This window comes from Myiozetetes cayanensis, unplaced genomic scaffold, assembly GCF_022539395.1.
Source record: "Myiozetetes cayanensis isolate MyiCay16 unplaced genomic scaffold, myiCay2020 scf3, whole genome shotgun sequence".
Taxonomy (NCBI): Eukaryota; Metazoa; Chordata; class Aves; order Passeriformes; family Tyrannidae; genus Myiozetetes; species Myiozetetes cayanensis.
Window position 1 is genome coordinate 60,552,975 of NW_026087521.1, and position 18,892 is coordinate 60,571,866.

Genomic DNA, 18,892 nt, shown 5'->3' on the forward strand with positions numbered 1-18,892 from the left:
AGCAGGAATTGCTGTGGCTGGACAGTTAATTCACAGATACCCCTACTGAGGCTGCAGGCTGCTGGCTGGAGGATACCTCTTGTCAGGAGCAATGTTGAGGACAACTGAATAAAATTCGGTCAGCTGTTTTGTCTCAGAGGAGAGAGGGGCTAATGTTTCAATTGACAGCATGGGCCAAGCTTTCTCTGCATTTAAGATAGGTCTGGACTGTCAAATCCTTGCCTCCGGAGCGTGTGTCCCAGCTAGATGGAGCAGAGCACTGACAGGCTCAGGCTGTTCCCAGTCCTCCTTTTGCGTCTGTGCTTGTCCTTGTCCTCTGCTGCTCCTCCCCACACTGGTCTCATAGTGCTGGCAATATGTACCTCAGCATGCCTCCTTCTCTTTTGTACAACCCACCTGCCTAGAACACCTTTTCTTCTTGCTGGTTTTGCCTTCCAAGCGTTCATCAGAGTGCAGTCCAAGACATAATAATTTGTTTATTTCTGAAGCAATAAATTGGAAACGGAACAGTTCAGCAGTATCCTGACAGATGAGGAGAAACTGTCACCACAGTCACCTTCCTGATCTGCCTATGATAGTGTTTGTTTAATTTCGGTATCTGCAAGGGTTTGCAAGTCTGAGGAAGGCAAGGCAGAGGGCAGAGAGCAAGAAACAGGCAAAAAAAAAGCAAGCCCTGGACCTACCCTTTTAATCAGTAGACCATTGCCACCTACCTGAAGCATTTTAAAAGAAGCAAAATTACAGATCAGCACCCCAAAGTAATGAGTCTGAATCTGCTGTTACTGGATTGAAGTCAGATTGCCTTCCTCCCTGTTTTTCAAAGGCAAAAACAAGCCTTATGCTTTCTAGTGTTGAACTCTTCAGCGGCCGCATATTCAAGTTTTACGTAGCCTTTGTGACTTATGAAGTGAGATTTGTTTAAAAACAAAATCAAAAGAAAGCACAGAAAGGAAAAAAACCCCACCATCAAAAGTCTTACACTGACTTCTGACAGATACTAAATATGTCAGGATTCACTTTAAACCTGCAAAGGCTGACAACACCACAGGGGAATGAAATCCAGGTAGCCACCAGCCATTACAACCCTGACAGGCCCTCTTGAATCACAGCAACAAAAACAACATCTTACCTGAAGACTTCATAGTGTTAAGAAGACAGTTGCTTTCCTGGGGCACTTACTTGAGGCTTAGAAGTGGTAGTAAGGCCCTAGGACACTTGCCTCTTGCACCCCGATGAGAGCTGCTTTGTCCTGCTAACAATACAGACTCTTCAGGGTGGGAATAGGTCCACTTCTTCCACAGCAAGTTAACCCTGCTCCTGTCTGGGTGCTGTGCTGCAAAAGCAAGGTCATGGATTTGCAAAATATCAGATATATGCAGGATCAAGAGATGGAGAGAAGGGGAAAAATGAGCAAGGTGAAACCCAGTCCCTGTGGTGCATGCCTGGGTAGCACAAAAGAGAAGGAGAAGCAGGTTGTAAAAGAAGAATGTAAACAGCCCCAGAGCTCCAACTGCTCTTGGGCATTTGAGGAACTCGGATTTAATAGGAATAATAAGATCTCCTTCCCTGTACCCGGTTCAGGGAAAGAGCTTCCAGCACAGTCTCAGAATACCCATTTACACCTCATATGTTTACTTCCATCAGGCAGTGTCTGCTCCTCACTGCCTCCCTGGTGGCTTCCCCATGGGAGTCATGGCCCTCAGAGGGGGACACAAGGATCCCAAATGGCCTGGAGACAGATTTCTGCCTGTGGGCATGATCAACAACTGGTAGTGGCATGTAAGGGGCACAACTACTTCAGAGATCTTGACATTTCAGAGGTTCGAGACAGCAGAAAATACCCATGGCTGGTGTTAAGCACACATGAGAACCAGAGTCAACAACTGACTGTGCAGCTGCAGTGCTCAGAGCATGCTGGTTCTCTGAAGAGGTTTTGTGAGATGTTTTTTTCTTAAAACACCCACGGGAGACTGAGCCTAAAGTCCTGAAACTTCACCCCACTCTGCCTTTCACTGTTTCCCCTTCACTTTGCTTTGTGTTTCTATCCTGATAATTAACTAGCAAGGCATTTCATCTATATAAAGTCTTCTCTATCCTTATTCCTTCCTCTTTTTCCTCATGTTTTCCCTCCCTCTTGTTTGCTTTCTTCATGTGTAATTAGAAATTGAAGTGGTGCATCTGCTGTTCGAATAAAAGCGAGGAATAGTGTAGTTAAGTTAGGGAAATGTTTAGATTAGAAATGGCTGAAATTTGGGGTGTTTGTTTTTTGGAAGATTCCATTTGGTAGCTGGTGAAGGGTCTAGAGCACAAGTTTTATGAAGAGCAACTAAAGGAGCTGGAAGGTTTTAGCCTGAGGAAAAGGATGCTCAAGGCTGACCTTACTGCTCTCTGCAACCTGAAAGGAGGTTGTAGCCAAGTGGATGCTGGCCTCTTCTCCCAAGTTACAAGGACCAAGACAAGAGGAAATGGCCTCAAGTTGCCCAGGGGAGGTTGAGATTGAATATTAGGAAAAATTTCTTCACTGAAAGGGTGGTCAGGCCTTGGAAGGAGCTGCCCAGGGAAGTAGTGCAGTGACCATCCCTGGAGGTAATTGAAAGACATGTAGATGTGGTGCTTAGGGACATGGTTTAACGGTGGCCTTGGCAGAGTTGGAATAATGGTTGAACTTGATGATCTTAAATGTCTTTTTCAAAGTAAATGATTCTATGATCCTGTGATTCAAAAGTACGTTGTTACTTTTATCTGGAAATAGGCCCCTTTTTTAATCCCTCTCAGATCTTGTAGAGATGAAAGTAGGAAATGCCAATAGATAATACTTCTGAAATGAAGAATGCACCTCAGAATGGATACCAGCTGTTGCTGAATCAGCTGAGAGCCTCGTGCATTGCCACACTGCAGCTGACGATGTCTGTGACTCCAGGGCTGCTCTCCAGAGCCCACTGCCTTGGCACAGGTGTTCCACACTGCATGGACTAGCCAGCTCCCAGCTTTGCTGCTTTGGGATCTGGGTAGGGTGGAAAACCTGGTAGCCCCTCTCCAAGAGGCTGCTTGTATGGCATAGCTGTACTAGAGATGTGAGAGGTGGAGGCACGGCCCTCCAGCAGCTTGCCAGAAAGTCCAGGTAAATCCCTGTAATTTGAAGAATCTTTTTAAAGCCCTAGGGGTTTTCACCAGATAGTTTAAATTTGGTGAATCAGTATTTTTATGCAAACCCAAAATTTTATCAGAAAAGCCCTGACAGATTCTGGCTGGAAGCAATGTGACAGGATGTAGGAGCTGGAGTACTTCTGTGAGCCTGCTTGAACATAGACTCAAATGTGATCCCCACACTTGCTTCAGTGGAAAGACAACACAAGTAATTTTTGGACACATCAGTCAGATAGCTCCATGCCACCTGAGGAGTTTAAATTGGAAACAACATAGTGAGAACCAACAATAACCAGACTGGCAGGAGGGAAGGGATGAGAGCTGGGTAGTTTCAGAAGTGGAAGGCCAAGGAGATGAAGTTGCTCTGTCACACAAACATGTCCTCTCTTTTCCAGCAGGTTATATGTCACAGGCAGAGACTGAGGGCATGGTTAGAAGTCAGTGAGGTAAAGCTAAAGCTTTTGTCTTCCCCTTGCTGTGCTGCTCCTGGCACTCCCGTTGTTTCTATGGAAAGATTCCTTTTGAGAAGCCATTGGGAGCCAAGGAAGTGGAAGAATTAAGCAGTTTGTTTTATTAAGCAAGCTGGGAAAAAGTATCATCCTTGTCTGTAATTTAGGTTATCTTTGTGGCCACGTCTGTCAGGTTTTGAAAAAGACAAAGGTGATAAGATTCACATTTCAAACTGATGGAAAGCATGGCAGGGTGTTTGGAGGAATCTGAGACCCCCAAGACTAGTTAGCTGTGCTGCTTATGTCTGGGTTAGAAGCTGCAAAAATATTTTTAAAAGGAAATGACTGCATTTGAGCCCTGGGTCTCCACAGTAGCACTGAGAAGAGAGCTCCAGCTGGTGTTCCACTGGCTTGGAGACAGGGTGCTTTTACACCACCTAAGGATTCAGCTTGCTTTATCTCCCCTGCTTTTCTTCTCCTCTTTTAATTTTCTTTTCCCTTTCCCTAGTACTTTCCCCTCTTGACGTAGTGACTCTTTTTAGTGACTCCTTTTCATTGGTGAAGGTCAGCATGTTCAAAATTGGCTGTTGATATGTGCTCAAGGGCCTCCCTGGAGCTCTCTGCAAAGGATCTAATTTTTGGAGGTGATGAGCAGCTCTTACTGGGTTCCAATGCCATGATAAGTGCCCAACGCCCATGAAAACCAGGCTGCTTACAAATGCTTTCAGGTAAGGGACTCCAAGAACAAGTCATTCAAGATTAGTGAGCAGTTTTGGAAGTTTGGTCTAGGTGTTGAAAGTTTTATATTATTTAAATGTAGCCAAGTACTTGCTTGACATAGGTACATAGAGTTGTTGAGCTGCAAGTTGAATTTTGTCTGAACTATACGGCTGTGTTGTGTAAGTCAAGGGCAGATTGTGGGGAAACTTGAAGCTAACAGTCTGAACATTAATAACAGTTAGAATAGACTCATCTGTAGCTTAAATATTACTTAAAATTAATAGATGGAGTGGACAGCCACGGTCACGGGTATATGAACTGTAGCAAACATTGTATTGACTACAGAACTAACCAAAACTCCCACTGAAACTGATGGAAGCAGGATGTGAAGTTGAGCACAAGACAGCCACTTGGCAACAAAAACACCAAACCAATGAAGGGTGAGAAAACCCCATGCTCTAATAATGCTGTTGGTCCAGACTGTCACATGAGGGATGGAGAGTTTAGGTTGTAAGAGTATAATTTCCCAGGCATTTCTTTGGTTGGGGTCCCTCTTTTGAGTCAGCAAGCTCGAGCTACCAAATACCATAACTGATCTCTTCCAATAAACCTACCTAATGCAGTTGAGACTGTAGTGTCAAAAACTTCTGTAGCACTAGGATTTCTTACTTTGGATGAATTCTTTTGTCTTTCTTATCTAGTAAATCCATTTTTAGTCTTCTGTTTTCCTGTTTTGCTTAAGTTTGCTACTTCTTATGGGTTTGCTTTTCTCTGCTATGGTCTCTTCCCCTTGTCATGGGCTCAGCCCCTCTACTTGTGCTTGTCCTGTCAGTTTTCTGCTATTATTCCTGGTAATGTCCAGTGATGATGTGCTAAGGCAATTTCTTTACTCTAGGGAGGTTTCAGGAAAATTGTCTGCAGAGGTAATTTAGCCATTGTCAAGTAAAAATCAACTACTTTGCATTACAATGTATAGGAAACATGTCTAAGGGCACGTTTCTGTTGCAAAAGAGATAAAATACAGGCAAAACTGTTTTTCATGAGATGTGTGAGATCATGAGACAGATTCTTATGGAAGAAAAGCTTTTTATTTGGGCACTTTTGTCCCATTCTCTACAGCTTCACATGAACATCAGGACAGGTAAGGTAAGGGAATAGAATTGTCAGGCAGCCTTCTACTCCCTGCTCCCTACACTTTGTTGTACAAAATATTCATGCAATAATTAGATTACTCTTTCAATATCACTGGGGTTCACTGTCCCCTTGGAACAAAAAAGACATTCTCCATTGAGTTTTCTGCTGAGTTAACGGAACACTGACCTACTATGGTTTGTTTTTTCTTACAGGAATGAAACTGTTTTACACCAGTTCTGTTGCCCAGCAGCTGACGCAGAGCAGAAGCCTTCATCTTCGGACTCATCACCAAGGTGGGAAATTGCTGCCAGCCAGACCTTTATTTTTGCTACTTCCTTATCATCCATTACTAATCTTCTCACCCCAGACAAAACTCACATATTATACATGCCAATCCTCCGCCATCCTCCCTTACATCCCGTGTCCCCAGTACTGCTGTCTCTCTCTCTTCCCTCCCAGAGATTACTGTTTGTACTGTTGTGTAATTGCTTGCAAACCCTCCACTCACACACACCCATTCACCTCCAAAAATGAATTTTCAGCCTCTCTTCAAACATCTACTTCCATCAATCCACATTCACACTTGTACGTTTTCTTACCCTTCTGTGTCACTGTGACACCAACATACAACTGCTTCACTCTTCTCCTTCAAATTAGCTACCCCACACTGTGTTCCTGGACACAGTATAGATCCATAACCTTTAAACTACAGCAAAAGTTACCAAACAAACTCAGGGTTCTGTCTTTCACCCTGAGACAGGGTGGGGGGAGCAGTTTTACATGTGTCAAAATGGTCTGAGCTTGCCAGCAGAGAACAATTATAGACAGGTGCTATTAAACATCACCAACTTGTATCCAGTGCAGCAAGGTGTGGAGACACCAGCAATTCTCGTAGCTCTCCCCCATCAGTGAAAGACGTCAGTGCCAAGAGCAAGGGATCCAAGGAGCTTCAAAACTACTTGAGATGCACGTACTGCATATAGCTTCTGTGCTTGGCCTTGTCCTTCTGTTCTTGCTGTGTCCTTCTCTTCTCACAACTTCCCACACTTCCATCTTACAGACCATCTCCTTTTTCTCAGGCCTCATCACCATTCTGTCAACAGCAAAGACTTTTCTCTTTAAAGATTGTCTCATCACACTGTTAGACTTTTACATCTGACCTTTGGTAAGAAGCCTGAGTTACTGGGGAGGGCTCTGAACAGAACTGGGCAGCTGAATTGCAGTAGTGAGGCTACAGCATTTTAAAAATGATATTTCTCTTGTTTGTTCTGCTCACTGGAGCAGACTGTAGTTTCTGATTTCCTTCCAAGAAAAAAACGTGAGTGCTGGACCACTGTGAAGAGAACAGGGCTGGGTGGGTGTGTATGTTTGAAAGAGTTCAGCAGTGCTTGAAGACAGGGTAAAGAAGCAGGACCCCTCCTGCTCATTTGTGTATGAAAATGGAAGGAGTAACCCCACGATGTCTGTGCTAAGGGCTCTAAAACATAGGTAAGATTTGCATGACAGCCCTCTGCACCTCCATGGCAGATGGGGAGATGCTGGCAAGGAAGGGGAGGAGACAGCAGAGGAGGAGACTACAGAGATTTCTGTGGTCAGCCACCTCTCTCTTGCATTTCTGGAGTGAGAAAGTTTTGGTTAAGTGTTCTATTTTGTCTGATCCAAGTCTCAGTTTTGCCATAGTGTTCTATCTTCATATCCTCATCCTTGACCCTGCCCCATCCTTTGTCTCAGCCTCCATCTTATTTCTGATCAGTTCCTATGGTTTCTAGTATTTTCGTGTTCTACAAGGCTGACATTGTTAGTCTTTGGCTCTAGGGTTGTTTTTGTCAAGTTCTTGGTCAGGCCTTCCTTTCATCCTGGTGACTCTCCAAGGCCCTGCCCATCCCTTGAGCCTGAGTCTGTCTGCCCTTCTACTGCTGGGGTTTGACAGGTAAATTGAAGAAGAAGCAATCATTTGTTTCAGTAATTTAACAACTTTGGCAACTTGCATCCACAGATCAGTCTGAGTCAGGAAATTCCAAAGCGTGAATGAATGACAATGACCTCAACTGCTTGTTGCATCTGGGCTTCCAGTTAAGGGGCTTCTCATACTGATCTGTGCCTGTCCATTTTATGCCTTTTGTGGCTTGTCCCACTCTGCAGGCCTCATACTTTCCTTGCTTTTTTCTCAGGACTTTCTTGTGTCCTCTCCATTTCTAATCCCTCCAGACTCCAAGAGCAGAACTGAATTTGTGTGTGTGTGACACAATATTCTATGCAGACATAAAGAAGGCTGAAGCCACCATGGTTATTCGAGGGTGAAAAACAGGCACAGAGAATTTTTTTCTGTTTGAAACAGAGCAGTTTTTATGTGTGATCTCCCTGTGTGACTGTCTCAGGTGAGAAGAGCATCACTACTTCCCACACTGTACCAGAAGAAAAGCAGAGCACATGCAGCACTGTTAAACTCACCAGTCAGCTTTATGCTGGCCAGAAAACATCTCCCAGCTCCTGTCAGGTCCTGCAGTCAGCCATGGGCTTCCTTCATGTCTGAAGTTACATATACAGTGCAGTGAGGAAGCCAAAGAATGGCAGGAAGGGAAAAAGTCAGGGTCACTGTGGAGCTGATGTCCACATGGTGCTCTGGAATGGCTTAGTATGGTGCTTGGAGAAGCTCATCAGATCATTTACAGAGCCTGTCATCCTGCTCAAATCATGAACAAGCTCCCCATGGAGCCAAAGGCAGAAGAAAAGTCAATCAAGACTGAAAGGTGTTGGTCAGACAGCCTGAATAGGCAATCAGTTCCTGGGTGAGCCAAGCATATCCCTAAATAAGCTCATCAGGTCTCCTGGTGGGAGGACCTGGTACATAGGGGCTCCCTGTGCAGCTTTTCTGAGTCTCACTGAATGGACAGCCAGTCACAAGTGGTGCTGTGGTGAATTTTGATGAACCAGCTTGAGTTTATTCTTTCTTTCCCCCTTCCTTGATAGTTTCCCTAAATGAGATAAATCCTGTCAGAACTGATGCCACTAATAACCATCAACCATCTAGTTTTAATTAGAGTTTGCTTCATTAATGCCCCAACTCCTCTCTGCGCAGCAGATTAAATAATGTACTTGCAGCTCATTTACACAAACCCCCAAACTGCAAGGCTGAGCTGCAATCCTTTAATTAAACAGCCCGGCTGATCCCTGCCGCTGCCTCGGCTCATCAGTCTAAGCCGATTAAAGAGAATAGGGACTAATAAAGAGCATAAACAGGGAAGTGACTCTCATCTCTTCAAGGGACTTGGAGGCTCCAGCGGTGATCGGCTGCTTTCTCCTCCTCTGCCAGGAACCGTACCTCAGCCCACACCCCGTCCTTCTGGGGCCTGCAAGAATGGTCCTGCTTTCAGCAGGAACCTGGCCTCGTTTTGTGGGACAGGAATCCTTTGGGAGACTGAGGGAACATGGCCAGCAGGAGGGTGACTCAGCAGGCAAGGTGAAGATAAAAAGGGACATCAAAGCAGTGAGACGAGTGAGTGCCTGACTGCAGGAGAGACCAGCAAGAGCAGCCATACCGCTCAAGTGAGGGGCAGATGGGAAAGGAAATGCAGGGAATGACAATAGGAGGTTGGCTGCCAGGAACAATCTGGGACAAAAGTTTGTCTCTGCTTGTAGTTTGTGATGGCCATTGTTGTTCTCGTGTGGTCTTCCCTAATGTTTGTCTGCAAGATTTCTGACTCTTTCTTTGCTACCAATCTAGCTAAAAATGCCTTGGCTTCACATGGACGGGGATGATTAGGAACATGTCAGTGTCTAACCACTCAGCAGAAGCCAGCTCAATGAGGTGATTGGGATTATTCCCACTCATATTGTTCTGCTTTGCTTCACTGATTGCCACAAGCAGAGCTAGCCCCCTTCTCTCCTGCAGCATGTGAATTCCTTGTGGGGAAGTTACCAGTTCCATGAGTTTAGCAGTGCGAATTTCCCACCTGGCTGCTTAGCTGGGATGCACCAGCAATTAGCAAGACTGGTGCTGTAGGCCATGAATATTAAGAGACAGATTTGATCCAAGATTCTGCCAAGAAGCTCAGAGCCAAAGTACAGGATGAGGTGATGGCAGCAAAAGGCAGATTCCTGCTGCTGAACTCTAAGGGCTTTCCCATTTCAAAGTGCAGTATAAATCCTGTTGTGTAGACCACCATTGTCTCCAATGGACTTGTACACTACTGGCTTCATGACCATAAGCCATCTTGCAGGTTGGGTTTCCATTGGGGATGCCAAAGATCAGGTTAAGTGACAGGAAGAAACTCCATGGATGGCAGTAGGAGCGAACCCTGCTCCTTTATTGAGGTGCTGATTAGAGTCTGATTTAGCCAAAACCTGTAATTTTATAAAGCAACTGCTCTTTTTCTTGCTGGCTTCTGCCTGTTAACAGTGGGGTTTCATTCTGGGGATTTGAATAGCCTAGTAATTGCATTTCCCACTTCTCCCAGTCTCACACAGTGGAGACTGGCATCCCAGAACAATGACCTTAAAATGTGTCCAGCAGCAGCCCAGCTCTAACAGGATTACATACCATTTTCCTTTGTGTGAGGTAATAGAGCTGAGATGAGAAAGATTTGTTTCTATTAGAGTAATGAGGGGAAATGATGGAGTCACAATTGGAGGGAACAGTATATTCATTCAGTTGCCTTTCACAGGCTTTTCAGAGCCTGCCTCTGGCTCGCCTGTGGCGCTGAATAGGAAATCATCAGAAAATCACCTCTCCTCCAGCAGTGGGAAAAGTTCTACACGAAACTTTAAGCGCATGGAGCAGGTCCACTTCGGCAATGGACATGGGGATAGCACTGGAATGCTGAAGCATCATGTCACAAGGGAGAGTAGGTGGGATCTGGGTACATTTCTGTAAAGGGCAGGATCAAATCCCACAGTAAATCTATGGAAAGTGAGGATGTTCCACTGCATTTGTGGGAAAGTCCTTCCTATCTGTAAGAAGTTCAGATGAGGCCTCACCTGCTTTTAAGGCAAAGGAAACAGAGTCCTTCCAGGAAGACGGAATAGTCTTCTAGAAGGGCTTGGAGGTGTACCGAGCAGAAGGGCTAGGGTCTGAAACATCTATGGAAAAGTTGGGTGAGCTCTGTTCATATTTTCCTGTAATATTTCCACACTTTTTAGTAGGGAGACTGCTGCTTAGATCAGGGTTAAAACATGATTAGTGCAACTGGCAAAGCGTTTGCTTCATGGTTACAGACCAATGAAATTGTAACTCAATATAGTTGAGACTTCAAACAGCTGTGGACTCATTTCTAAAGTGTCTGCTGGATTAGTCACTGTAGCAGGTTGGTTGCTTCCTGGCATCACAGCACCAGAGTGGTAAGGAGACCTGTGAACCATCAGCTACATCTCCAAGCCAGCCTTCCTTGCAGTTCTGGTGAAATTCCTTCTTGCCCCACATGTGACTTACCAAAGTATTGAAATGAAAATACGTGTTCTTGCTGGCAGAGGTCCTTTGTGCTTGTTGCTCCATTTTTATATATGGGAGGCTGATAAGAAGATGGATAGATTTTGGACAGTTCTTTCAAATCAAACCTTCAAACATCTTTCTTCCCAGCTCTCAGAGCTGCACAGGAGTGTGCTACCCCTTAAGCAGCACATGTTTAAAAATCAAAATCTGATTTCATTTACCTCTGGAGATCTGCTCTCTCTGATTCTTCATGTCTCTTTACCTGAACTCTGTTTCCATTGAACATGAATTTGTTCTTTGTCCTGTGAAGTCGTGTTGGAAGGTGTTGGCACAAAAGAGCCATGAATATTATCCACTGCACAGTCACAGCATCATGTCCTTCTTTGGCTCCCCACTGCTGTAGCCCAGGAGCATCTCTTCTCCCAGGACAGCTCTCACTTTGCCCTTGGATCACTCTAGGTCCTCTGACAGTTAGATCCTCCTGAGAAATCCTCAAAACTTTGTTTAGATTGTGAATGAAATATACCTTAAGGCTGAAGCCCAAGAAGTTGTTGAGAACTGACCACTCACCAAGAACCACTCTCCCTCTGGACACTACTGAAGTACCTTGATAAACCGTGGGGAATGATGATTTTCCACCAGTATCCATCACTCTTCCAGCATTACAGTAAAACAACTGAGTTGCTCAACATTTTGTCTGAACTTGTAAAAGATTGACCTTGCCTCACAGAAAGAATGCAAATCCAGCTCCTGAAATGGGAAATTAGCATTTCTAACTTAGAATCGCTGGCAGGATATTGGACATAGAATCGGGAGGTCAGTGCTTCCTCTCATCTCAGAGCTACTCAGTGACTCTGTCTCAGATGTGAAACATGATGATGATTCTAGTCTGTATCAATTCAGATCTATAACCTTCCACTTAAACAAGCATAACAGCTCTGCCTAATTGGCCCCCAGCTGGCAGTGTCAAGTGGATGATCCTACAATTAGTGGACGATGGAGGCTGAATTCTCCTCTGATTCTTAATGGAGAACACTCCAGGTCAATCTTAACAGGACAAGGACATGCCAGTGCAAAGCAAGCCTCCATACCCATGGTCTATGTCTTGTGTGCTCTGAGGACAAAGGACAGTACACAGAGCTCTTCAGTCCGACTTCTTGTATGCTTGCCAAAGTACTCCACAGCACTGGTTTTGAAAACACCCAGAAGTTTGAGCATTTCTGCTTTGCTAGCACATCCTGTTCGTGCTTCTCTTCTCATTTCTTTTCCTTATTGAGGTCACAGGCATGAAGAGAAGATTTTTTTTTTCTCTGCTTCTTAACAGCTCATCTACTTCTTATTCTTCCCTCCCTGTAGACTTAATAATCCTGTTCTAGAGAGTACGACTGGAGGTTGCGGGGATGCTGCAGACAGGCAGGGATGGGTCAGCAAAGTTCAGATAAATATTCCCCCGGCTCACAGTTTTCAGAGTTTGGATTTTAGTCTGACACAAAGGCGTGGGCGAGGAGTAATGTCTAGACCCAGACTTGAACTCTTCCTAAGCTAGGGAGTGAGTAGATTCCTCACTGTTTATTGGTGTTTTGTACAGTAAGGACTAGCAACCTTAATTTGCTTTGCAGGAGCCCAGGTCCAGAATCACAAAGATGTTTAGTGAATGTAGATTTAGAACAAATATGGAAACACTTAGAATTATGAGCAAAAAATGTTTTAGAGAACATCCTTAACATCATAGTTACCAACAACCTTGGGAATCTCTTGCAGGGAGGTATAGTTGGCAATTCTTCTGGTACTATGACCTGGGAGGAATGGCTCTTTCTGGAAGCATCCAAAGAAACAGGAGGTCAGTTTCAGATGCAGCGTCTCAGTCCCGTAAAGGAGATCCACCAGGACATTTTGGCACTATCTCCCCCACAGACATTTCTCAGCTCCTCTCCAACAGCTGGTGCAGCCACTTTCAGGCAAGTGTGGAGAACATGAGGGTGGGGAAGTAAAGTAAGGAATAGATGGGCTCTTCAACAGGAAAAAAAAATATTTCTGGTGGAATCTGGAGTCTCCCTGTCACGTTGGTTTGTTGCCTTAATGACAACAGGTGTGTTCACAGTTTCTTTATTTGCCCCTATCAACACCTTTCTTCTGGAAGGTGGAAGATCCTAGGAGAGAGAGGCCAAAGAAAACACACTTGAAGTTTCTTATTTTGAAACTGCAAAGATGCCCATCGGACACATGTTTTCTGAGAGCCTGGAGCTGGGCACAGCCATTGCCTAGCCACATGTTCTTCGAGTCCTTCCTTTTCCCCCATTGCTTCTGTTGCTTACCTGGGTCCTCCCCTAGAGGAATTTGGATTTGGATTCAAGTGCTCTTTTCCCACATGTGACAGTGCTTGCTATTTCTTGGGCCATGGTGATACCTGTGAAAGAGGATCAATCATAGCCAACCTTACAGTTGTGGAAGCCACTTTCAACACTTGTCGAGATCAGTTAGTTGCATTAATACCAGACAATTCACTCTTGGCTTGCAGATGATCCTCATGTTATCCCTCTCCTATACTGTGAAGAATTCCTTGCCTGTAACACGGCAACTTTTTTGTACCAGGGGAATGCAGCATAAATGCCTGCTGTGTGCTGTGTTTTCTGTGTGCTAATGCCACAGGGATGCAAGAGAAGAGGCTATGCCAGCCTTGGAAATACTCCTGTATCTAGCACTGAAAAACGGGCACAGACGGTTGATAAAATAATAGCAGATGGACTGTGGTGGAGCTCACACCATTCATCCTAATCCTCTACTAATATCATCTGACCTGATCTGCATCAGTCAAGATGCACCCATCCCCAAAATTGAGCCATTCCAGGCCTTTTGTACACTATGGTGTGTTCTGTTGAAGTTGACAGGTGGTTTCTGTAGACCCTCTGTCCACAGGCTTATTGATGGCTTGTAAGGCAGAGAGGGATAGGGCAAAGAGATGAAAAAAAGGAGCCAATGAGAAAGAAAGGGAGACAGACTTATCCCAACAAATGTAACAGTGCTACTGTAAGAAAAATGAATGGCAAACATGCTATATAGAGAAGAATGACAGGAGAGAAAGAGCAGGAAAAGCAGGAAGATAAAAAATAGTGTAAATGAAAGAAGAAACTGGAGGGAACAAGAGCATATGAGCAGGAGATAAATGAGCAGGTCCCTTGGCTGGAATAATTCTGTTCATGCCAGCATTCTTTGGCAGTGACAGCAATGAGGCTGTGGCCTTTTATTACACATTTTCTTGTAGTGTGATCTCAATCCAAAGGCCTTTTGTCTTTTTTGTACTCTGCAACACTAACTCACTCCTGTGAAGGTTCATCTTCTGACCACCCCCATGGGACAGGCTCTGTTCTCAAATACAATAAGCTCTCCTTTTGAAAAAACATCCCTGCACCAGAATTCCTTCTTCTGCATGTGGCCCTGGCAGGCTTTCATATGCTTCAGGAAGAACTGAAGAATCTGAGATGCTGAAGAGGAGCACACTGTACAGCTGCTCAGGCCACTCTGTTCAGGTTCTGCAGTCATCTAGATAGCTGAGGGAGCGAGTGTAAAAAAGTTGGGGGATTTTTGGGACTGTCACCTTGCCTGTTCAAGGCATAAACAGGACCTTCAGGAGTTCAGTGGGATTTTTCTTCTGAGACTGAAGAGCCTAACTCAGGCCACGCCACTTGGAAATGTGTTCTAGTAATTTTTAACCATCTCTGGCTGGCACCTTGGTTCTTCAACACATAGATTGTCCCACCATTCCACTGGGAATTGTGTTTGCCTAGTGACTAGAGCTGTATGTCACCTTTGTTGTGCCCCACACTGGTATGTTGCTGCTTTCCTCTAAACAGGTCATGATGCTGTTATTATTGCCTAGGCTGACTGCAATCTCTTTCATTCCATCTTTTGGAGAAAGAGGGAAGACTGGGATAGGCTACCCTGTGTACACATTGCTGGTACTCTTTTGCACGTCTTTCAGGGTGGCTGACAGAATATAACAGATGCCTGTGGTTTCATAGAATACACAAATGGGAGAGTGGTGGGTCAAGATGCACAAAACTGGATGATGCAGAATGATGCTGTGGGAAGTGTTGCTGTGCTGTTACAGCACAACTGGATCTGGTAAGGGTGTTACAGGTTGTCTTAAAATAGAGCATTATTAGGCTGGATCCTTCACCGACACAAAACCATTTCGCACCGGTCAGAGTACTGCTCAACCACACAAAAGGATTGGTTGTGTCTAGGCAAACTCCAGTTTTTCTTAATGATCTTGCCCTGAAAGTTCCATGTCTGAGTATGGAGAATAAGGGTGGGAATAATTTTCATTCCTCATGGGTAAATGAATTTTAAGTGCCATAGGGGAATATGACCTTGCATGACCGAATGTGTAAGGTGCTAAGTCATCCTGTATTCCAAATGGGAGTGAGGAAAGAAGGAAAAAGGAATGAAGCCTCAGGGAAGAGAAGTGACATGAACTGGATCAGAGCGTGAGTGAAGCAGCGGTGATAAAATAGGTTAAAACCTGGAAATGTAGAGCTTTGTGCCTACTGCATAAGGCTGTGGGTGTGGTCACTGGGTTGGGAAAAGGAGGAAGGAATGCTAACCTTGCTGTTTCTATTTTGGTCTTCAGCCAAAGGCCAACACAAACCCCTAGATCTGAACTCAGTGGCAAAGTTAAAACCTGAATCATATCCGATTTCGTAAAGCTAGTGAATGGGACTGTCTGTATTGAGGAGGATGGTGATTTGAAGCTGTATTACTCTTTTTGTTGAGGAGAACTGGGTTTTCTTCTGCTTGGTTTGATACAAGCAGTGTCCTTCTACTGGGCTGCAGTGATTGCAAGAGATGAAACAGCTGAGATACTTGAGACTAGAAATACAATTTTTCTGAGTCACAAGAAGATCTTCCCGTGAAATGGCTCACTCAGAAATGGCCTTCAGAAATCAATTACCCTGATCCCTTAGGAGAGAACCCAGAGGTCCGGTCCAACATAGGGCCCATCACAACAGGTGGAAAAAGAAGACCACAGAAGCCCTTGCCTTGGTTTATAAATGCCAAGAGCTGTGTCCCTCATCCAGCTCACAGGCAGCTGGATTAGGAGAACAATGGGCTGAGGGGATATGCAAGGTTTCCTTGCCTTGTAGAGACTCTGCTGCCTCCCAGCCCTGAATTCATCTCATTTTAGCAGTGAAATTCTATCTTCTGCATGATTGCACCGGCAGGCTTTTGTCAGCGAATTTGGTGATGTTCAAACCTGCCTCGGGGATGAGGAGCCAAGAGATCTGAGTTGAAGTGGCAGAAAGACTGCTGCTGAGAAGCCAAGTTTCTCTTTCCCGGGGTGCTGAGCGGGCAGTTACACTAATGTAGGATGCCATCTGTTTTTTCCTTCTCTAAAAGGTCGTGTTTACCAAACATTGGAGAGGCAAGAGAGGTCCAGGGTTAAAGTAAAAGTAATTAAACCCTGAGAGCAGGGCCTCCCATGCCTTCAGTATCCACTTGGTGCTTTTCACACCTCAGTGATAAGCACAGGTGCCCTGTTTGAAACAGCCACAAGTAACCCCCTCTGCAGTGACAGGCTGTGGGACCTCCTTGTCTAACCTGCAGAGACAGCACAGAACCAGCCTGGGGTGTCAAGCCCCAAGGTGTGACAGGCAGCTCAGAAAGGGGCTCTACTTCCTAAGCTGAGCCCTGTGCTCCTGCAGATGGTGAAACAGAAGGCGTGGCTAGAAAGGGAAGATGAAAGAGGGGTGACCCAAGTGCCCTTCCGAGGTGTCACCCAGACACACATAGGAACTATAAGAATAAAACTATGACAGCCACACCACCCAGCACAGCCAGCCTTGCACCATGAGCACCACTTTTGATGTAGTGAGAGCTGCCTTAGCTGTTCCAAGTTACCCTCTGGAAGAGCCTGTCTTTCCCCATGAAAACAGAGATCCCAGTCCTCTGGTGGCTGAAGGCCGTCATGGAGAACCAGGCCCTCAACAAGCAGCCAGCCCAGTCTGACACCTGGACAACCATCTTTGCACCATGAGGGTAAGGGGTGCTTCAGAAAAGTTTAACTCCTGTAGTGCTGTTCAGTGCCACAAGGCACAACAACACAGCAATGTAGGAATTACAACAGCACATAGGGATCAAGTTTAAATACCAAATCTGAAATGAAGGCCCTGACTTTGGCATGTTGGTCCCTGTGGGACAGGAGGCATTTGCTAGTATTATTACATTTTCTGTCTGCCTTACGTACATCTCACCAAAACCTCTTCGAGGAATGTTGAAAAGATGTTGCCTGCTTTAGTCTGTGCTAAAGGATGTTAAATTTAATTGATTTCCAATGTATTTACTGTACCCTACTGTCAAATCTGTTTTACAGGTGTGCACGCTAGCCTTTTTATGAAACAAGTAATATATTCTGGGATGGGTAATGAGCTCAGCTAATTATCATTAAATCCTCTTGGGTAAAACTAGTGCGAGAAGATGGCTTGATGCCACTGCTTTGCAAGGTGTTATGTGAATGTAGACAAAATCAGAATCTTGTTCCTATATTTGTCTTTGTTGGAGGAGACTGTCTGAGAAGGCTGCAGCTCGGCTGGCAGGGGATGATTTGCCAAGATCAAGTTCCAAGTTCCCTGCCTCTCTGGCAGGAGAGACTTTTGCCTTCCATCAGTTTCAGCATGCTCCCAGAGAGCATTGCCTCCAAGTCACCCTAAAACCTGAACTTAAACGCAAATCAGAAGCAATTCTTTAGCACTCAGACACCCTGCACGTCAGAAATCTCCGAACCTTGAAAAATCCCATAATGTATTACCAAGCCTGTCTTAGCCTTTTTTTTTTCCCATTGAATTCTGATGAACCCATTCACCATATGTCATGGGTGTCCTCAGGGAACAACTGAAATGGTATAAACTGAAAGGGCACTTTGGACCTTGCTAAGTCAGCAGTTGATTTATTTTTTTTCCAGAACAGTGAAGCTCAGGAAAGACAGAGGGAGCATAGGTTCTTGCAGACTTGGGGTCTGGACTCCATCCTACTGACATTAGCTGGTGACCTCTTTTTCTAATTCTCTATAAGGCACTTTGTAAGGGTTTGTAATTCTGACATCTGTGAAGCTTTGAAGTCTCATATGACTGTCAGGCCTTGATAATATTAATCACTTATGGCAATTTAAAAGCAGTATATATACAATAACCAACTGATCCTCATACTGAGCTCTGTGAAATGGATTAATAAATTTTTGTGGTCTTTCACAACTAGTCGATGTAGTCTTTGCCTCAGTTACAGGTCACAATCCTGCTCACTGACCTTGAATACCATGAAGAAGGTGTTTGGTAAGTTATACATGAGAAACAGCAGTGTGGTCTTTGCCTCTGTAGTACTTCTGTAACACCTCACAGCCTTCTGTGCAATTAGCTAGACTTTTTTGCATAACCATTATACCTGGCATCAGGGCATCTGAAAATCCTCTTCTTGGGCAACTGGTTTCTCACCAAATCCAGAGGTGATATTGCCGTTTTTTGTTCCTCTGTTATTGCTCTTATTTATCTGCAAAAATTTTTCTTCTTGGAGGAGATAAGGAGCAAAGAGATGAGTTTTGGGTCACGACCACATGGGAGCTCTTTAGCTCTGGAGTGATTATTGAGAAAGCTCAGGTTTAATTTCTTACTGCACTAACATTACTGTCCCTGAGAAGAATAGCTCTTCTGGCCCTTGAGCCCTGTTTAGTCACTCAGCTATCCTGTAAACACTTTTGTGAGAGCTCTGAAAATTAGTCTTAGACTTGAACTGATTCTGGTATTTGACAGTGGTGCAATGGAATGCAATGTCTAGAGCACCCAACTTGTGTGTTCCTGCCTGCAGGTCTAGCTTGAAATTGTCATTAAAGATTTGTTGTTTCTCAAGTCATCAAGTATGGAGAATGTTTAAGCCTGACAGTCAAGATCCAACAGATAACCATGGTTCATCTCCACAGCTGTCAGTTAGAAACACAGAACATTGCCAAGCTGGAAACATGTACTCC

The 18,892-nt window shown here is 44.7% G+C and overlaps 1 protein-coding gene across 5 annotated transcripts in view; it reads left to right on the top strand.

Moving 5' to 3' along the window:
• The window catches only part of IQSEC3 (IQ motif and Sec7 domain ArfGEF 3), a 102,109-nt gene that overhangs the window by 38,159 nt on the left and 45,058 nt on the right, over positions 1–18,892 (top strand). For 4 of the 5 annotated variants that reach the window (XM_050323402.1, XM_050323405.1, XM_050323404.1 and 1 more), the window contains exon 2: positions 5,663–5,743. In XM_050323402.1, coding sequence (XP_050179359.1) covers positions 5,663–5,743 — 81 coding nt within the window. Of the gene's footprint in view, positions 1–5,662; positions 5,744–12,639; positions 12,837–18,892 lie in introns of all 5 variants that reach the window. The other variant, XM_050323406.1, reaches the window with a different exon arrangement.